The 17684-nt window shown below is 38.6% G+C and overlaps 1 protein-coding gene across 4 annotated transcripts in view; it reads right to left on the bottom strand.

Moving 5' to 3' along the window:
• Positions 1-17684, bottom strand: part of FRAS1 (Fraser extracellular matrix complex subunit 1) — a 404163-nt gene that overhangs the window by 181252 nt on the left and 205227 nt on the right. For all 4 annotated transcript variants that reach the window (XM_016154420.2, XM_016154419.2, XM_036227812.1 and 1 more), the window contains 4 exons: positions 16544-16687; positions 7908-8048; positions 6160-6300; positions 4695-4871 (listed from right to left, as the gene is read on the bottom strand). In XM_016154420.2, coding sequence (XP_016009906.2) covers positions 4695-4871; positions 6160-6300; positions 7908-8048; positions 16544-16687 — 603 coding nt within the window. The remainder of the gene's footprint in view (positions 1-4694; positions 4872-6159; positions 6301-7907; positions 8049-16543; positions 16688-17684) is intronic.

The raw sequence follows: 17684 nt of genomic DNA on the forward strand, positions 1-17684 counted from the left end.
GCAATTATGTCCTGTATTAGATACCAGTATCCTCCATTGCTAAATTATTCTTAGTTCGTTGTTTCTAAGTCTCACTTTTTTCACCTACAAAATGGGAGTAAATGTAAACACCAAATAAAATACTTGGTTGTAAGAAATTTATAAACCACAAGGTGTTATATATATGTGTGTGTGTGTGCATGTAGTATACATAAACAATTGTAAGAATCTATGTCAAAAGATTAAAAGAAGCTATCTCAAGATAGAAAAGTCGTAGGTAGGATTTATAGATAAAATAAAGAGCATCAAGTTAAATTTGAATTTCAGGTAAACAATAAACAATATTTTAGAATAACTCAGGCAATATTAGGGACAAATATAGAGAAAATTCATTTTTTTTATTTGCAAAATATTTTTATTGCCTAATTCTGTATTTTTATTTGCTAAATCTGAGTCACCCAGTACTAGATTTTTTTAATCTATATTTTTTTAAGTTTCTGTAAAATGTATAATGCATGCAATGAGAAGAAATAACCATTGGAACTTTTTTTATAAACTGCTTTAGTTCAAAAGAAGCATAACAGCGATAAAGTGATGTGCTTATCCTTCTTTAATTAGAGGCTTTCCTTACTTACATGGCTAAACTGGTTCATGGACCAGATGCAGCAGCTTCATCTCGGAGCACATTAGAAATACTCACATTCAGACCCCACCCCAGATTTGTTATTTCTGAGTGCACATCTTAACAAGATGCCTACGAGAAGCTCTGCTCTAGAGACTGCAACTAAAAACTAAGTATTCTAAATAGCTAAATCCTTTAAAAGATAGAAAAGATCTCAAACAAGAGTGGGAGGAGAATCTGAGACAGAGTTGAGCAACTTGCCCTGATGCTAGGAGCATCAGTAGGAGAGACGGGAGGCCTCCCAGTGACAGGAGCTCCAGGCCCTTCGTACTGTCCGTCCACTCTGGGATGCCATGTGCACTGGGCTGTGCAGTCACCAAATGACTCCTGGGTGGCACCAGTCAGATAAATGACCATGAACATGTGCCCCTGGAGTTGTGCAGCAGCACAGCCCCTACCTAGCTCTACCCTGGAGACCTCACCTAGACCTACAGGAACTCGGAGAGGCATGGAAAGCTAGTGAGGGAAGATGGATGAAAAAGTAAGGGATGGTTTTTTATGTTGTTTTGGAGGGTTTTTATTAATTTGTTATTTATTTCATATTATTTGGGCAAGGGAGCCAATGGGTGTTTCTTGGGCTTAGTTGTCTTTTTTTTTTTAACTTGAATCTGTCAATGCTAGTAAACAATCAGTTAAACAGGATGAGAGCAACTCTAGATAAAATTGTTAAAAGCCTTCTTTCAATGAATCCTAAATATTTAATAAACACACACGATTTTGGTGAACTACCAATACTTCCAAATTGTCTTACAATCAGTAAGAGGCTGTCATTTGTACCAGCCACCCTTTGGAAACATCGAGGCCACATGAAAAAGAAGCATGATGTCAAAGCTCCATCTTCTGAAGTACCCAAGTTCATTTCGGAGAATGAGCCAAAAACAAAGGACAAACACATGCAGGTGGCTGTCTTCATCTCGCCAGAACACTTCTGCTTTGGAGCCCACCTCAACCCACGCCTTCTTTTTCCTCATTACTCTGTGTAGGCGTCACAGCACAGACCACTGGCCAAGTGTATGCCATGAGTTTTGTTGCTGCTGTTGTTATTCACCTGTTTCTTTATTACCTGCTTCTGTCACTAGAATATAAATTCTATGAGAGCAGAAATTTCACCTGACTCATTCACAAGGACATTCCCACTGCCTAGATAATGCCTGGAACCCAGGAGATACTCCATAAACTTTTATAAAAGAAATGACTAAAAACAGACTGTCCTTCAACTAATAAACAATGTTCCCTTTGGTCTCTGTTTGTTAATTTTATATTTTTCCATCCTTCAATCACAGTTTTGGACTTTATTCAAATATCCTGAATATATATATATTTTTTTGCTTCATCTTCCACTAGATAATTCCTAGGTTTGTCATGTAACTTAGAGTAGAAACTTTCATAATAACTCTGACACTATCTCAGATTCTAAGTAAATTGCTTCTTTCTATAATGCTTCTGCTTCTCACTTTCATTAGCTGCAGTAATATTCTAATCACTCTGTGCTGCAGTCTCAGAGAAAGGAAGAGGGAGAGAGAGTTCCAGAAAACAGTTGTTTTTCCCTTCTTTATAGAAAAGCACTTGAGATCAAAGGTGGGATAAAACAAACTCTCAATGGCATACACACCCAAACTCCAACCTTTTTAAATGTTCTGCAAAGAGGCAAGGGTATTTCTGGGAATATGTGAGGAGAGCCCACTGCAATCTCATAACACTCTCAGCTCCGATTTTATAGACAACAGAATTGAAAATGGAACAGATTGTGGGAAGGCAGAAAGGTTTCCAGAGATATGGGATGAGTGACAGGAAATACATCAATCAACACACTCAATACTCAGGTACAGTTGGAAACAATTGATGGCTGCACTCTGTTTCCCAATGGAATCTTGGGCAACTCAATTAACCTCTTTCTGCCACATTCTCATCACTTATAAATTGAGTACAACAATCTATCTAGCAGAGATTGCAAAGGGATTTGGTAATAAATGGGAGTAGACAGGTATATGTGTGTTACCTAAAAATATTATGTTAACTAGCATGAAATCATGAGGCTACTAGGATCAAGGGGTCATTCCAGTCCTTTCATGGGTGACCATAATTAAACCATTCCAGAGGGATTAAATTCTAATTATTTTTTTAAAGTATCTGTACAAAAAGATTCCCAGAAAACACTCCCATTTCAAAATTTTTTTAAAAATCTAAACTGTCCCAAATCTACAGCCTTAGTGTGCTGTACTTCTGCTCCCTGAGCAACCACAATACGGTAGCGTCCTGCTTTAGAGTGTGGCTATTGGAGTCAAACTGACTTATGTTCCCACTCTGTGCTGGCTGCATGACTTTGAGCAAGTTACAACCTTAACTTCTTTCAGCCTGTTCTTTTCTAGTTGCCCCATTATCTCATAAGGTTGGTATCAGGACTGAGTGAAAAAGCAAGTAAGGCACTTTTCACAGTTCCTGGCTCATGGTGTAGTTATCAAATCAATAGTAGTAACATTATTGTCTGGATGAATAACTTTGGTCACTTTAATTTTAATTTTACAACATAACTTTAAAAGTGTTAAACATTTCGATTTTAAAATAGTATTCAAAATTGTAGAAAGGAACCAACTACATGGATTGGACTGGAAAGATTTCTTCTTAATCTCTCTTGGGATCGGAGGGGAAGGCCATGTGATGTGTGCCTTTGGAAGGCACTGGGACTCTCAGCAGCAACAAAAATTCCCGCATTTCACGAGTGACTATGAAAACAGAGCCAGGGGAGTTTAAAGGACAACAGTGAGTTCGGACAATATATATCTGGGCAGAAACCAGGATGTCTAGAGAATAGTGAGCCTTCTCCAATTTTAGGCACTGTGTAAACCACCTAGGAGCAGGAAATTACTTCTATAATATTCCTAAATACCTGAGCATATGGATTAAAATTTATATCAATTGAGCATGGAGCCTTTACAATTTCCCTAGCACTTTCACACTCCTAACCTTCTTCAGTTCTAGCAAAAAGTCTATGTGAAAGAGAATCATTCCTCTTTTAAAGCAGTGAAAGCAAAGGCTCAGAGAGCTTAAGAGCCTGGCCTGAGGTCTCTGTATTCCAATTCTACGTACTTCTTAGTATGCCATATGACTCACTGCATACAAAATCTTTTAATTTAACCTTGAAATCCAGCATTTCAGTGTGAGGGTGCATTCCAGTGTAAATTGGAAGCCACTTTAATAAGTGGGCCTGTAGTATATAAAATCGAATATGCAGCATGCTTACAGTAATGTTGCAAATATAAAAACTCAAAGCTATGTATAGAAAAAAATCTCAGATATAATACAGCAAAATAGCAAAGGCAATTGGCTTTAAGTGTTAAGTGTGGGCAGATTATTTTTCTACTTTTTCTACATTCAATATTTCCTTTAATGAACATGATATATTTACAACGAGAAATATCAGTAATGGATTTTTTCTTTTTCAGGTAGCTTGAGAATTGAATAATTTGCCCAACAGCAAGGCAGCTTCTTTTAGGATAGAGAGGGGTCTGCCACCCTTACTTCTCCTACCCTCCACCATCCACAGATGACCTGGCTACTAAGTCAAATAATTCAGGATGGCATTAATTTTCTATAGATAATATGCTAAGACAATGGCAGGAATCACTGCTAAATTTTGACAGAATCCAGATCTTGCCCTGAATGGATTAATTCAGATTTAGAGTAGCAAATAAGAAGAAATAATAAATTGTTATTCTTATAATGAGCACTGGGTCTTTCTTAACTACTCATACTAGTCTCTGAAAGAATTCCTGAGAGTTCAGAAGTCTGGAACTTCTGAGAGTATGACTTTGGGGATGGTGTGGTAATAAGAACTAGCTCTTTCAGATCATCTATTATTCACAATGGGAAGAAGGATATCAGGGGGCCATTCTTGTGCATGTAGGTCTTCTGCTCCATCACTCTTATGTGAAAACAAAGGTCTTCCTGGCTGTGGTTCTACCTCATAGCCAGGATGTCTCAAGAGGTTAGGCCCAGAAGCCACCCGACATTTTCTCAAATCATGACTACTCACCTTCACACAGCCCTGTGTTCTCCAAGTAAAACTGGGTTCTACACTGGGACAGACATTCACCAGAGGTGATGTTTGCCCCAGACAGCTGCTCAACTTGCAGTGCTTCCTCTGGCTTCTTACACTGGGTACAGTGAGAGCGCTCTGGACCCACACAAGTCAGACAAGAAGAATGACAGGCTGCCGATAGAAATAAAATGCAGAGAACAACCCAAGGATCATATACATGTTGCGACCAAGGGAAATCTATCGTTAAATCAAAACCACTTAGAAAAGTTCACCAGAAACATCCTGTCAGAATATTGTCTTTCTAGTGTTCTATCCAAAGCATGGGTGACAATAATAATATCTGTGAAGGGGTAAAATGAGGGTGATGTTACCTAGTTACATCTCTCAGGTCCTATTAGGGCTGTCTGGCTAGATCATTAAAAAAAAAAAAAAAAGTAAACCGGACAATATTGACCCAAAGCTATGCACAGAGAAACACATTCACAGAACGACAGCTGAACAGTATGTCCTCAGCTTTTAATGAAGACTTTTAAGAAGCATGAATAGAAAAGCTATTACTGTAGTTTTTGCAAAAATCATCATTGCATTATTGTCCATTATGTCATCCATCACCCACTATTTAGGGGTCCAGATAACAAATTTCTCTTAGAATTTATGTCAGGAAAGGCTGCTTTTTGAAACAAGGAAGTGGTCTCTTTTGAGCAGCACCAAGAATTTCACAATCCATCACAGTTTCTTGTTTTCCCTGGCTATTGGTGAAAATCAGAGCCAAATAGAGTACTTGAATTATCTCATGCCCACGTTTTGATGCAATTAATTCTCTTTTAAAAGACTCACTGTATTTTCCTTCTCGGAATATTTATTGCAGTTGCCTGTTTTAAACAGGGTTTTCTTCTAATTATTCTCAAACTTTTTTCTAAGGTGCCCTACATATAAATACATATAAATTAATTTCACTTAATTAAAGTGAATGTCCTAGTTTCAAAAGGCTCAAATGTACTGCCCTCACAAAGAGCCCAAAGCCTTTTTTGGCAAACAGCCATGTAAGATTTTCCATTTTACTCAGCCTAGAGGCATTGCTAGTGACTCTCAGTTTCCTCAGCAATATCATTAACAAAAAAAGAGGTTCTTCAGGGAAAAAGAAAATGAAGACTAAGAAAAACATGAGCAATACTAGGAAAATAGAAAAAGGAGAAAATAAGAGTGTTTTTTGTTTTAATGTACAGAAAAGAAAAGTAACATTCCTCTCAAAGAAAGCCAGAAAAATCATAAACTTTTGGTGTGTTCACAAATATTCAGATGCGATTTTTCAGATTATCTCGTGATAATAGAAAAAAGCATATAATGTATGCACAGCTACAGAAGATATACCAGAGGAAACGTTAAACTGAAAAGTAACTGAAATCAACATCTTTGTGATGGGAAAGGCTCTTAAGCATAATGATGGCACCAACAATACCTTTGCAGACCCGATGGTCAGGGTAGAAGCTCTCTCCACAGGTGGGCAGACAGTAGCCTTGGCGCAGAACCTGGGGGTGGGTGCAGGCTGTACACTGAGAGGCCCTTGGTCCAGAGCAGCTGGCACATGAGTTATGACAAACTGAGGAAGAGAATGAGAGGGAAACACAAAGTGACTGAGGTGACCAAAGAGCCCACTTCTTGACTGGGCTCCTAATGCACTAGGAAGCCCCCTCCTCTATCACCTTCAACCTCCCTTCAGTTCTCACACAAAATCAAGGGAAAAGATGTGTCCGGAGGTGATTATAATTCGCAGAACTGCCCACATTGTCCTTTCTCCATCTTTTATCCATGTTCTATTATTTATTACCTATTATTATTTATTATTTACTATTTGTATTAAGAGTTTTACATGCATCGTCACTTTTATCTTCATAGTAATATTATGAGGTAGGTATTATTTACCTCATTTTACAGATGAAAAAAAGTGAGGTCTTGGGAAGTTAAAAAATTTACTCAAGATCCAAGAGCTAATTAGCAGCAGGGCTGGGATTTAGCCCTGGGTCTGTCTGAACCTAAAACTCCTTACTTGAATAAAAATGAATAGAAAGTTCATAGGTCGGAGTGCTGGGAGCACTGGACTTTTGACTGGCTTATCCACTAATTTATCTATGACTCTCGCCAAGTATAGGTCTCTCTAAGCCTAGTTTCCTCAGCTACGCACAGTAAGAGGTTGGACTAAATAATCATTTAAGGTACTTCCAGCTTGGACATTCTGGAATTCTAAGTAAGAATAACATTTAAGAATCTGACCACTACATATGACAATATCAGACACACATATCCCCTGCTTTGGTCCTGGGTGGCAACAGTGGGACATCTCTGACTCCAAGAGATATATGGTACCACAGCCTGTCCTAAAGGACAGGCGATACTGGAAGAAGGTTCTAAAGGACAAGAGTCAGAAGCTGGGAGGGGCGAGTAGGGAGATAGAATGAGACCCTTGGGGGCAGAATGCTGAAGAAAAGGGATGAACACTGGTTAAGTACCAAGGTTGGCAGACAAAGGGAAAATTGATAAGAGATTGAGGGACAGGTCTGAATATTTGCCATCAAAATACACTAGGTAGAAGTGAGGATGTAAGGAGGGGCAATCAAGTTGTTCTAGGCAGCAGTTAGTTCCCAGGATTGCCCATAAGGAAAGCTACAAGTCAAGCACATATAAGTCAAAATTAACGAAGTCTCAAATGGGAATGTTTGATAGTTTAAGTTGTGTAAATCTGAAAGAAACAATATATAAATAGCACATAAAACCAAATTTTCAATAGATACAGACTTTATTTTTACATGCTATCAAACTTGGTTAATATTATATTTGTGGTGTGTTATAGTTGTCAATATATGTGTTTATAGATGAGGAATGACTCTGTAATACCTATAGCCTAAGTTGGTGATGGTTTGTAAGTACGTACAGACTGTATGAAGATCTTAAAGATGTTCTTGGCATTTCAAAAAGACAAAATGATCTCTAATGATGACTGATGTGCATAAGTCTTTTATTTAATCACTCTAGTTCCTCAGCATCCACCCATATCTCCAACTCCCATACCAAATACACATAGGTTCCATAATGAAAAAGCTATTCCTTTTAATTTGGTATTTTTCCCAACATACACACAAATTCCCAAGTGAGCAGCATAAAGCTGCTCATAAAGTAGCGTAAAAATGCTGATGATGACCCATGTCTTACCTTTGCATCTGCCAGTGACATCAGCGAAGTACCCACCAGGGCATTCAGAAATGCACTTGCCATCGTGCAACATTGTCTTTTCAGCACAGGTAAGACATCGCGGACTACTGGAGCCACAACTCTTACAGGATGGGTCACAAGCTAAGGGGAAGGAAAACCCATCAGAGAAAGTCAATAGCTAGCCAAGGGAGCAGAGAAGTCTATTTTTTAAAACATCCACAGTTGCTATCAACAGAGTAATCTCATTCTTTGGCTGTTCGGCTGAGTTCTGTCTCCTTGATTCCAACATTTCAAAGGACTCTGCACTTTCTGGTTTCACAGTTGAAGAACCAAAGAATTATTCATCGCTAAGTATAACAAATATTCTGAGCCACGCCCCCCCCCACCCAGTATATCCAATTTAATAAGGGATTTAAAGTTTAAGTGGCCTTAAAGGTAGAGTTGCCAAGTTTACCAAATAAAAAATACTAGATGCCCAAATAAGTTTAAATTTCAGATAAATAATGAATAATTATTTAGTTTAAATTTGTCTCAAATATTTCATCCTTTATCTGGCTACTCTAGTCGTACAGAGAATTCAGTAACTCAAAGGTCTACTAAGTAAAGCCATGCTACAAAAATTATGTTGAGTGGGTGGCTCCATAGTGTAGTGGTTAGCACATTTGATTTATATGCAGAAGGTCCTGTGTTGGCGCTCAGGTGGAGTCACGGCCCAGGCCCTGGTGGCGCCAGACCCTGGGTGAGCCAGGCCCTGAGTGCACACCACAAATGCATGGGAGTTGACGCACCGCCTTCAGAGATCCAGTTCTTAAAAGGGAGACAGCAACATCCATAGGTAAGGGGTGGAAGTGCGGAGGGGAGGAATTAAAGAGGGGAAAAAATTTATGTTGAAATTGTTGAACGTCACACAATCTTCCAGGGTCTACTCATTCACTTAGTCACTCATCTAGTGCTCAAAATATTTGTTAAGCTCTGTGCCAGGTACTGTGTCAAGTAGTAGAGATACAAAAATCAAATTAACTTGGTCTTTGCTTTAAGGAGCTTATGAATCTAATAGAGGGAAAGAAGCATATATAATATTAGAAATATTACAGCTATCACTCAGATCGGTTCATATAGGTACAATGAAAATTCCAAAATATGTGTGATGGGTAGGAGGTATAAAAGGTCAAGAAAGGATTCATATAAGAAGTGATCCTTGAACATTGCCTTGAGAAGTGAGTCAGAGCATGCCTTGCGGATGGGAATGTAATCCTGGGTGAAGCAGTAAGGCAAGGAAAGGTCAAGAGCCTGGCAAAAACCTGGGCTGTCCAGGGAAAGAACAGCTCCACTTAGCTGGATAGGGCCAGATCATATAAATCTATATGCCAGATTCTAAAGTCTATATTCTCATCTTGTGAAAGGACCCCCTGTGAAGTTTTAAACACAATAGAAACACAGCCATGTTTGGGTATAAGATTACTTTGGCTTTAATTTGGAAGGTAGTTTGGAGGAATAAGGAAGGAGAATTGGGGGCCTCGTCGTAAGACCATGGAAATGTTCACAGAATAAGATTATCAGGGGTTGAATCAAGGCTATGGAGGAAATAATAGATTTGACAGCTATGTAGGAGAAAGTGTCTCCGATAGCTTCCAGGGGTCTGACTTGGGGGATAAGTGATGTCATGTACAGAATGTAAGAAGGAGAGAGTAGGTATGGGGGGCTATGAACCATTTTAGATAGGTGCAGTCCTGTAAATAGCCCGATTTATAATTCCAGAATAAGGGAGAGGCCTGGGGGTCATCTCATATAGGTGGTTGTTGAAATCAGAAATTAGTTTATTTATTCAGAAAAGCATGAAAGATAAGACAATAGTAGTCAAGGATCTGGAGAGCATCAACATTAATGAAAAATGAAAAACTAGCAAAGGTGACTAAGAAAAATGATACAAAGATAGGACAGAAAGTATGGTGGCTGAGAAGCTGAGGGAATAAAAACAAGTTTCAAGAACGAAGTCATTATCAGTGCAGCAAGGACCAATAAAGTTTGAATATGGCTCACCACACTTAGAAATTGAAATATGAGTCACCTGTACCACTACCAGTTCAGTGGAGTCATTGGACAGAATGAGAGTGAAGGCCATGATTATTAACTGTTCCTTTAAAGGCTTCTGGCTATAAATAAAAGGGGCCGGAAAAAAAAATAATTAAAAGGTGAGGGGATGTTTTGCCCTTCCAATATCATAAAAGCTCAAGGCAAGTATAGACCCTGGGAAAGATTTTTTAAAAGACGAGTGTCTGAAAACTTGTTGGAAGAATGCCTAAGAGAAAAGGAGGATGTCCATTAAAAGTACAGAAGAAGAAATCAGTTTTGAACAGACCAGAGAAAGCCCTCCTTTTTTGAGTGTGGAGGAAGGGAGGTGGGGGTGAATGCAGTGGCAGGAAAGTCTATGACTCCATCTACTCTACACTCATTGGCTAAATTCTTTATTTTATTTATTTATTTTTGTTGTTGTTGTCTTATATTCATTTTTATTTATTTATTTTTTATTTATTGTTTCAATTATTAAGTGTATGGGGATAATATTGGTTAATCCAAATATATAATTTTCAGGTGTACATTATAATTTGACATCTGTACATTCTATTGTGTGTTTATTACTCAAAGTCAAGTTTCCTTCAGCTATCATATATTTGATCCCCTTCCCATTCACCCTCCACCTACCCCCCTATATCTGAGCCCCTTTACTTTATCTACCTCTCCCCTCCTCCTTCACTTCTCAACTTCTGGTAACCACTAGTCTGTTGTCCATGTCTATGAGTCTCTGTTTGTTTGGGCTAAATTCTTTAAAAACTTGCAAAAAAAAACTATTCTCACTCTCAGAAATCAATGCTGAGATTTATTCTGTCTATTCTCTTAATCCACCTCTACTGTGCTAACTTCCTGAAAATATTTTAAGAATGTAAGAAAAAAGATGGGGCCAAATGTTCCATCCTGAATACTGGAGAACTTGGCACCTCTCTAGAAGCAAATATGTAAAGCAAGATAATCTTCAGTAAATGGGTAAAGGCAATGTCTTTCAGAACAAAGAAAAAGAAAATCACCCCCTCAATTCATAACTAGAACAAGGAAGCAAAATAAATCTAAAAAGCATCTTTCTTTCCACCCTCCATAGAAATTTCTTGTTTGAATTCTAGAACTGCATCTCAGTAGAACTGAATAATCTGCAAGCTAAGTACATTTTCCCAGAAATAGCAGAAATTTTAAAAAATATAGAATTAACAGTAAAAACATTAGAAATCAAATATTTTAAGACACACCTAAAGAAGTACTTAAGAGTATAATTTGTAAATTTAAATTATTAGGAAGCCATTTCTCCCAAAACTAGTGTATAACTTCAATAAAATATTAATAAAAATTCCAGCTAAATTTTATTAGACATTCAATAAACATATTCTAAAGTCTAACAATAGCTTAGTTAACTTTGAAAACAAAGATGACTATTACTTAGCCATACGAAAAGATGAAATACTGCTATTTGTGACAACGTAGATGGATCTTGAGGTCATCATGCTAAGCGAAACAAGTCAGACAGAAAAAGTTGAGAACCATATGATTTCACTTACGTGTGGGATATAAAACTGAAAGCAACAAATGAACAAGATAAACAAACAGAGACTTGTGAACATAGACAACAATTTAGTGGTTACCAGAGGGAAGGGGAGAGCAAGCAGGAGGTAGATAGATAAAGATAAAGGGGGTCAAATATATGGCGACAGAAGGTAATTTAACTTTGGGTGGTGAACACGACACAATATACATATGATGTATTATTGAACTGTACACATAAAACATATATAATTTTATTAACCAATATCACCCCAATAAATTTAATTTTTTTAAAAAAAGAACAAAGTTGAAAGGGAGAATTTGCCAAATCAGATATTGAGACATATTGTAAACCAATATAAATTAATAAAAACACAAAACAAAATAATTTGTACTAAGGTACAAAAACAGATATTTAGAATGCTAAAATAGTTCAGAGACACATCTTTGCGCATATGGAAACTTAATATACAACAAAGATCAACGGAGAAGATTAGATTGAATTATAGATGATATTGGGGAAACCGAATCATGAAATGGAGAAAAATAAAGCTGGACGCCTACTTAAACATATATCTATATGTGGACTCCAGATGGATCAATGACCTAAGTTAAAACTGTCAGGTTAATAGAAGAAAAATGGAGGATAATTTTTTTGTGACCTTGAGAAGAACAAAAAGATAATTCAAGTTCAAAAACAACAGAATTCTTAAAAATTCAAAAGGAGAATGTTAAAGTAAAAAATGGTGAATTTTTTCTTCAACAAAGGGCACCATAATAGAAATTAAAAGATAAGAAAAATGGGAAACTTCTTTCATATTTAAGACTGACGAGAGTTAATATCTGTAACATACAAGGAACTCCATAAAATCAACAATCAAAAGGTAGTAAGGCCAATAAATCGATGGGAAAAGCACATTAAAAAGAAATTCATAAAAGAAACACAAAAGTCCAACAGGAGTTGAAGATACTCTCAAGCTCATTAAAAATCAGAAGAATGCAAATTAAAATGAATGTCTCTGTATACCTATTGACCAAAAAAAAAAAAATCTAAAGATTGATAAGGCCAAATGGTGGTGAGCATGCACCAATGAGAGAGCCTCATGCATTGGAGTGTGGATTTTGGTGAGCTAACTGATGTGCTTAGTCAAACAGAATACGCAGATCAAGAAACCAATAATTCTGCTCCCAGGTTATCCATCCCACGGAACCTCCTACATGAGCTCATAAAGGCACATATTCGAGGCTGTTCGCTGGTGCTCTCTAGTGATGGCATGTGGATAGAAGGAACCTAGGTTAAATTCTTTCAACCAGGGCCTACCACCATCAATGGGAGAGTGGATATGTGAGCTGTGGTGGATGCAGACCAGGGAGGGGTATGCAGCAGTGAGAAGCAAAGGGCTAGATGATACAGTAACATGGGTGAATCTAAAACACATGATGCTGAGAGAAAAACGGAACATGACTGGTGTAATATGATATCATTTAATGAAATTATATAGAGAGTTGACTGTGTATATATATAAATTATATACATATACGGTTGTTATATATATATGTATTATACATGTGTGTGTGTGTGTGTGTGTGTGTGTACACACAATTGACCCTTGTCTGGGTTTCAATCCCCTCTGCAGTCAAAAATCTGCATATAACTTTCAACTCTCTCAAAACTTAATTACCCTCAGTACCCATGGGGGATTAGTTCCACAACCCCTACAGATACCCAAATCCAAGGATGCTCACATCCTCGATGTACACTAGCATAGATCAATGCATACACTTAGTCCTCTACATCAGTGGACTCCAAACCGTGGATCAAAAACAGTATTTATTTTTTAAAATCTGCTTATAAGTAGACCCACACATTTCTAACATGTATTGCTCAAAGGTCAACTGTACTCGAAACAGGAATATCCAGTTTGTGGCAGCTCATAAAAACAAAAAGATTTTAAAAAATTAAGATAGTTTGCTAGTCAAGGAAGGAAAATGAGGATAGAAAGAAGGAAAGAAAGAGAAAAAAAGGAGAGGGGAGAGGAAGAAGGAGAGAACGGCTAACAGAAACCTCTGAACTTGCTTTGATTTATAATGCTAGCTGGAGTCAGAAAAGCCTTCTTATTAGCACAAGAACTTAAATAACTAAAGAATGAGGAGGTTTTGTCCTTTGAGTTTCTCCACCTTTTATATCTAATATTTGTAAAACTCAAAGCACATACCACAGAAAAAACTTGGTTACTGGAAGTTCTTTCAACTAGGGCATACCACCATTCATAACAGGTTACGCTGGTTTTTTCCCAGCACTTGACTTTGAGATTTTTACAGATATAGGCTGCTTGGTTATAAATTATTAAACTAATACCAATTGGTCTTTATCCTGAATAGTACTAATCTGAATTGGAAATGAGTCTGCATTATCAGCATCAACCGTCTTAATTAACATTCTGATACCAATCAGGGACTTGGTTCACCATTGTTCTAGAAAATATTATTTGAACATTTCTGAAGGCATTTGATACAAACTTAGAGAACTCTAGCGATTTTATGGAAAGTGTAAACTCCAGTCTTGTCTATCAAAAGGTCTATTGGTCAATGCCAGTAGTATCACAAAGTCCCTCATTGTGCTAAGCACAGGGCGTGAGTTCAGTAATTACTTATTGACCAACTGATCGGTTGGCTGACTGTCAGCAACGGTCCATCCTCCTGTTTAGAAGTTTTCTTTCTGATGCTTTGTTTCAAAATGTGTACAGATAACCTTTCAGATGTATATTCTCAACCAAAGCCACTTGTTAAGCAGTCTTAAAAAAAAAAAAAATCCTACGGTCCACAGGAGCTCTGGCTTTCTTTCCTCAACCTTGGAGTCCAAATAGAATCCCACCTCTCATTTCATCCAGGTTCACACTAACCATCCCTCCTTTTAAATATATACTTCCCCAGCAGAAGGTGCTTCCTCAGATAATATCTTCTACATAGCAGGTCGGTGTCACTGCTCCTTGTCAGTGACAGTAGACATTCTTTTGGGGGGGGGGGAGGACTTAACTGGTAAATATCTTTGGGCCCTTGGATTAGTGCAAATTTGACATCTCCTAACCTTTAGAAAATAAATCTGGCTTAATTGAGCAGGAAAGTGATGCTGGCAAAAAAGATTAAAATGCTCAAACTAATGACAGCCTGGTATTTCCTTCCTTGTTCTCTCCTGAATCCACACAATATCCACCTGTGACTTGTCCATATTAAGTGAGATTCTTCACACCAACTATGCTGATGGATTTCTACACAGCTTTAAGCATGCAGCTACCAAGAGCTCTCTCTTCCCTAAGGCGAGTAGATTTGTCAACTCTCAAAGATCATCTTGTTGCTATTGCCTTGTTGAGTAAATAAAATGAGAACAATAACTTAAGAAAGCTTTATGGACTGTATATTTTCATTAATTTAGTGTTCTTAAGTTTTTTTTTTAAGTCATCTGGTCTTTCTATAGGTATGACCATCACAACAAACTCAATCATTCACCATCAGGTGGCTACCTGTCAACTTGGCAACGTTCACAGGGGCAGCTGAACAACCTACAGAATGACAGGAGGCTGTGAGGAAATGGAAGAAGAATAGGGGAAAGGAAAATAGAGGAGAGGGAAAAATAAGCATAGGTGCATGAGGAGACATCATATTACAGAGCAGGAGAGTGCTTAAGAGGAGGTTAAGGTCTAGAGCTAGAAGACTAAGACTTATGACCAACTCTGCTCCTTACGTGATTTTAGGCAAGTTTTTAACCTCTCTGTTTCTTCATCAGGAAAATTAGGATGATGATAACTATCTCAAAAACTTGTTGTGAGGATTAAATACCAAACACTTACATAGCACTTACTCTGTACCAGGCACTGTGCCAAATGCTTCTCAGCAGCCTTCTGACGGGTGTGTATTAGTTTCCCATTGCTGTTGTAATAAATTACCACAAACTCAGTGGTTTAAAACAACATATATTTATTATCTTACAGCTCTAGATGTCAGAATTCCTAAAATCAAGGTGCCAGCAAAGCTGTATTTCTTCTGAAAGCTCTAGGGGTTGATCCATTTCCTTGTCTTTCCCAGGTTCTCCAGACCACCCACAAGCTCATGGACCCCTCCGGGCATCACTCTGACCTCTGCTTCCATCTCATTTTTGTTTCTGACTCCCATCCTCATGCTTCCCTCATTTGGGATCCTTGTGATGGCACTGGCTCACCAGCTAATCCGGGATAATCTCCCATCTCAAGACTCTCAATTTAATCATACCTCCAAAATCTGTTTTGCCATCTAAGGCAGCATAGTCACAGTTCTGGTGATTAGAATACAGACATCTTCGTGAGGCCTTTAATTCTGGCTACCACAGGCACTACAGTATCCCCAACTATCAAATGGGAAACTGAAGCACAGATAAATTAAGTAACTTGCTCAAGGTCATGCTTTTCCCACCGTACATTCCTGCCTCTTAATGGGTTAATGTTTATGAAGCACTTGGAAGTGTTCTTGGCACAAGGAAACAGGAAGCTGGGTTAACGCTTATTGTTATGCAGTGATTGTTAAAGGTAGAAGAGACAAGACCTGATTCAGCTTTAAGCCAGTGGCACCAACACCAAAGGCAGTCTGCCCTTGGCTGGCCTAAAAGTGTCTTTGTCTCCATGCATATTTGGAAGGCAGTCTGGAGCCAATAGAAAGTTTGGGATTTGGAGAAAGGTAGCCCTGCTCCTGTCCCTATAGCCATGAGTCTGAAGCAAGCAGCCCAATCCTCACTGTCTTCATCTGTAAGATGAGGCTAGGACCAGTCTAGAAGAGCGCCCACCCCCAATCTAACTAACAAACTGCACAGTGAGCAAGTGGGTGGTATTAAAGGGGATTCCCATCGGGGGTGTTGGGGGGGAGTATGTTTTGTAAACTACTAAAACACCAGCTATGTTAGCAGTCATTCGTGTATTTGTTGAGTAAAAGAAACATTGATTATAGGTGCTATGATTTGAATTAAACAAGGGATGCTGGAAGGAGAAAAGATGTTTTGGCACGCAAAGTCGGGCACCTACCACTGCAGGTCCCCTGCTTGTTGTAAAACCCGTTGCCACAGCTGCTCTCACAGCCGCCCTCTCTCAGCACCTGAAGGGGGTCTCTGCAGGCCAGGCAGTGCTTCTCCGTGGGGCCCCAGCAGGCCGAGCAGGACTCATGGCAGACTGCAGGCAAACAGAAAGATTAGTGAACCATAAGGACTGGTCACAGTTTTTCCTGGAAGGGTTTTAGAATTTATAGGGAGGATGCTGGCTCCTTCATCCCTAAACTGCTATGCACATATATATGCCACAGGAAAACCCCACCCACCTACCCCCCATAAAACTATTTCTGTTGACCATAAGTACGATTTCAGTAAATTACTGCTAAGAAAATTGGAATAGGAAATTGGAGGCTTTTGCATAATGGGAATCATAGGGAAGCAAATCATAACGTTCTGGACAAAGATAGTCTCATGAGACCAGATTGCCTCCCTCACCTCGTCTTGACAACCACACAACAAAGCTCAACAGGCTGACTACTCCTATCGCCAGAACCATCAACAGTCATCTAAGGAAGGAGGTTGTGTCCTCTGGTGTTTGGTTCTCTTGCTCTTTCTCTCCCTTTCCCTCCCCTCTCTCTTTCTCTCTTGTCCTCTCCCCCATCATACTCTCCTTCTGTCCTTCCCCACAGCTCTTTCCGTCCCCCTCGGTCTCTGGTTCCCACAGCAGTATCTGCTCGAAATCTGTATCTTGAGCCTCACAGAGCCTGCCTGTCTCTTACACTTCAGGTTTCTAACTACACGTTGTTCCTAGACCAGAGTTGTTCATTTAAGATTCCACAATTTCCACCTCTTCCAGCATTTAATTTTTTATGACTGCTCTTGCTTGCTCTTCACCTTAGTACTTCTGTAAAGAGAGTCCTATTCTTAATGACTGAGTATATTCAGACTTAAGTCTCTGTATGGCTAACCCCACCTATTCACTTGTTAATGAATCCTAACTTTCAAAATGTTTGCTTCACAATGGAATACAACTTATTTTGAGGACTTATTTGGCCTGACCAAAACTGGTAGGAAAAATGCCTTTGCTGACTTCAAGCAACTTAGAATTGTACTTAATTTAATTAGGTATCCCTTTGGAATCAGAAGAAAGGTTGCCTGCGTTGCAAATCTCAAGACAC

Source organism: Rousettus aegyptiacus, unplaced genomic scaffold (assembly GCF_014176215.1).
Source record: "Rousettus aegyptiacus isolate mRouAeg1 unplaced genomic scaffold, mRouAeg1.p scaffold_m13_p_10, whole genome shotgun sequence".
NCBI classification, from domain to species: Eukaryota; Metazoa; Chordata; class Mammalia; order Chiroptera; family Pteropodidae; genus Rousettus; species Rousettus aegyptiacus.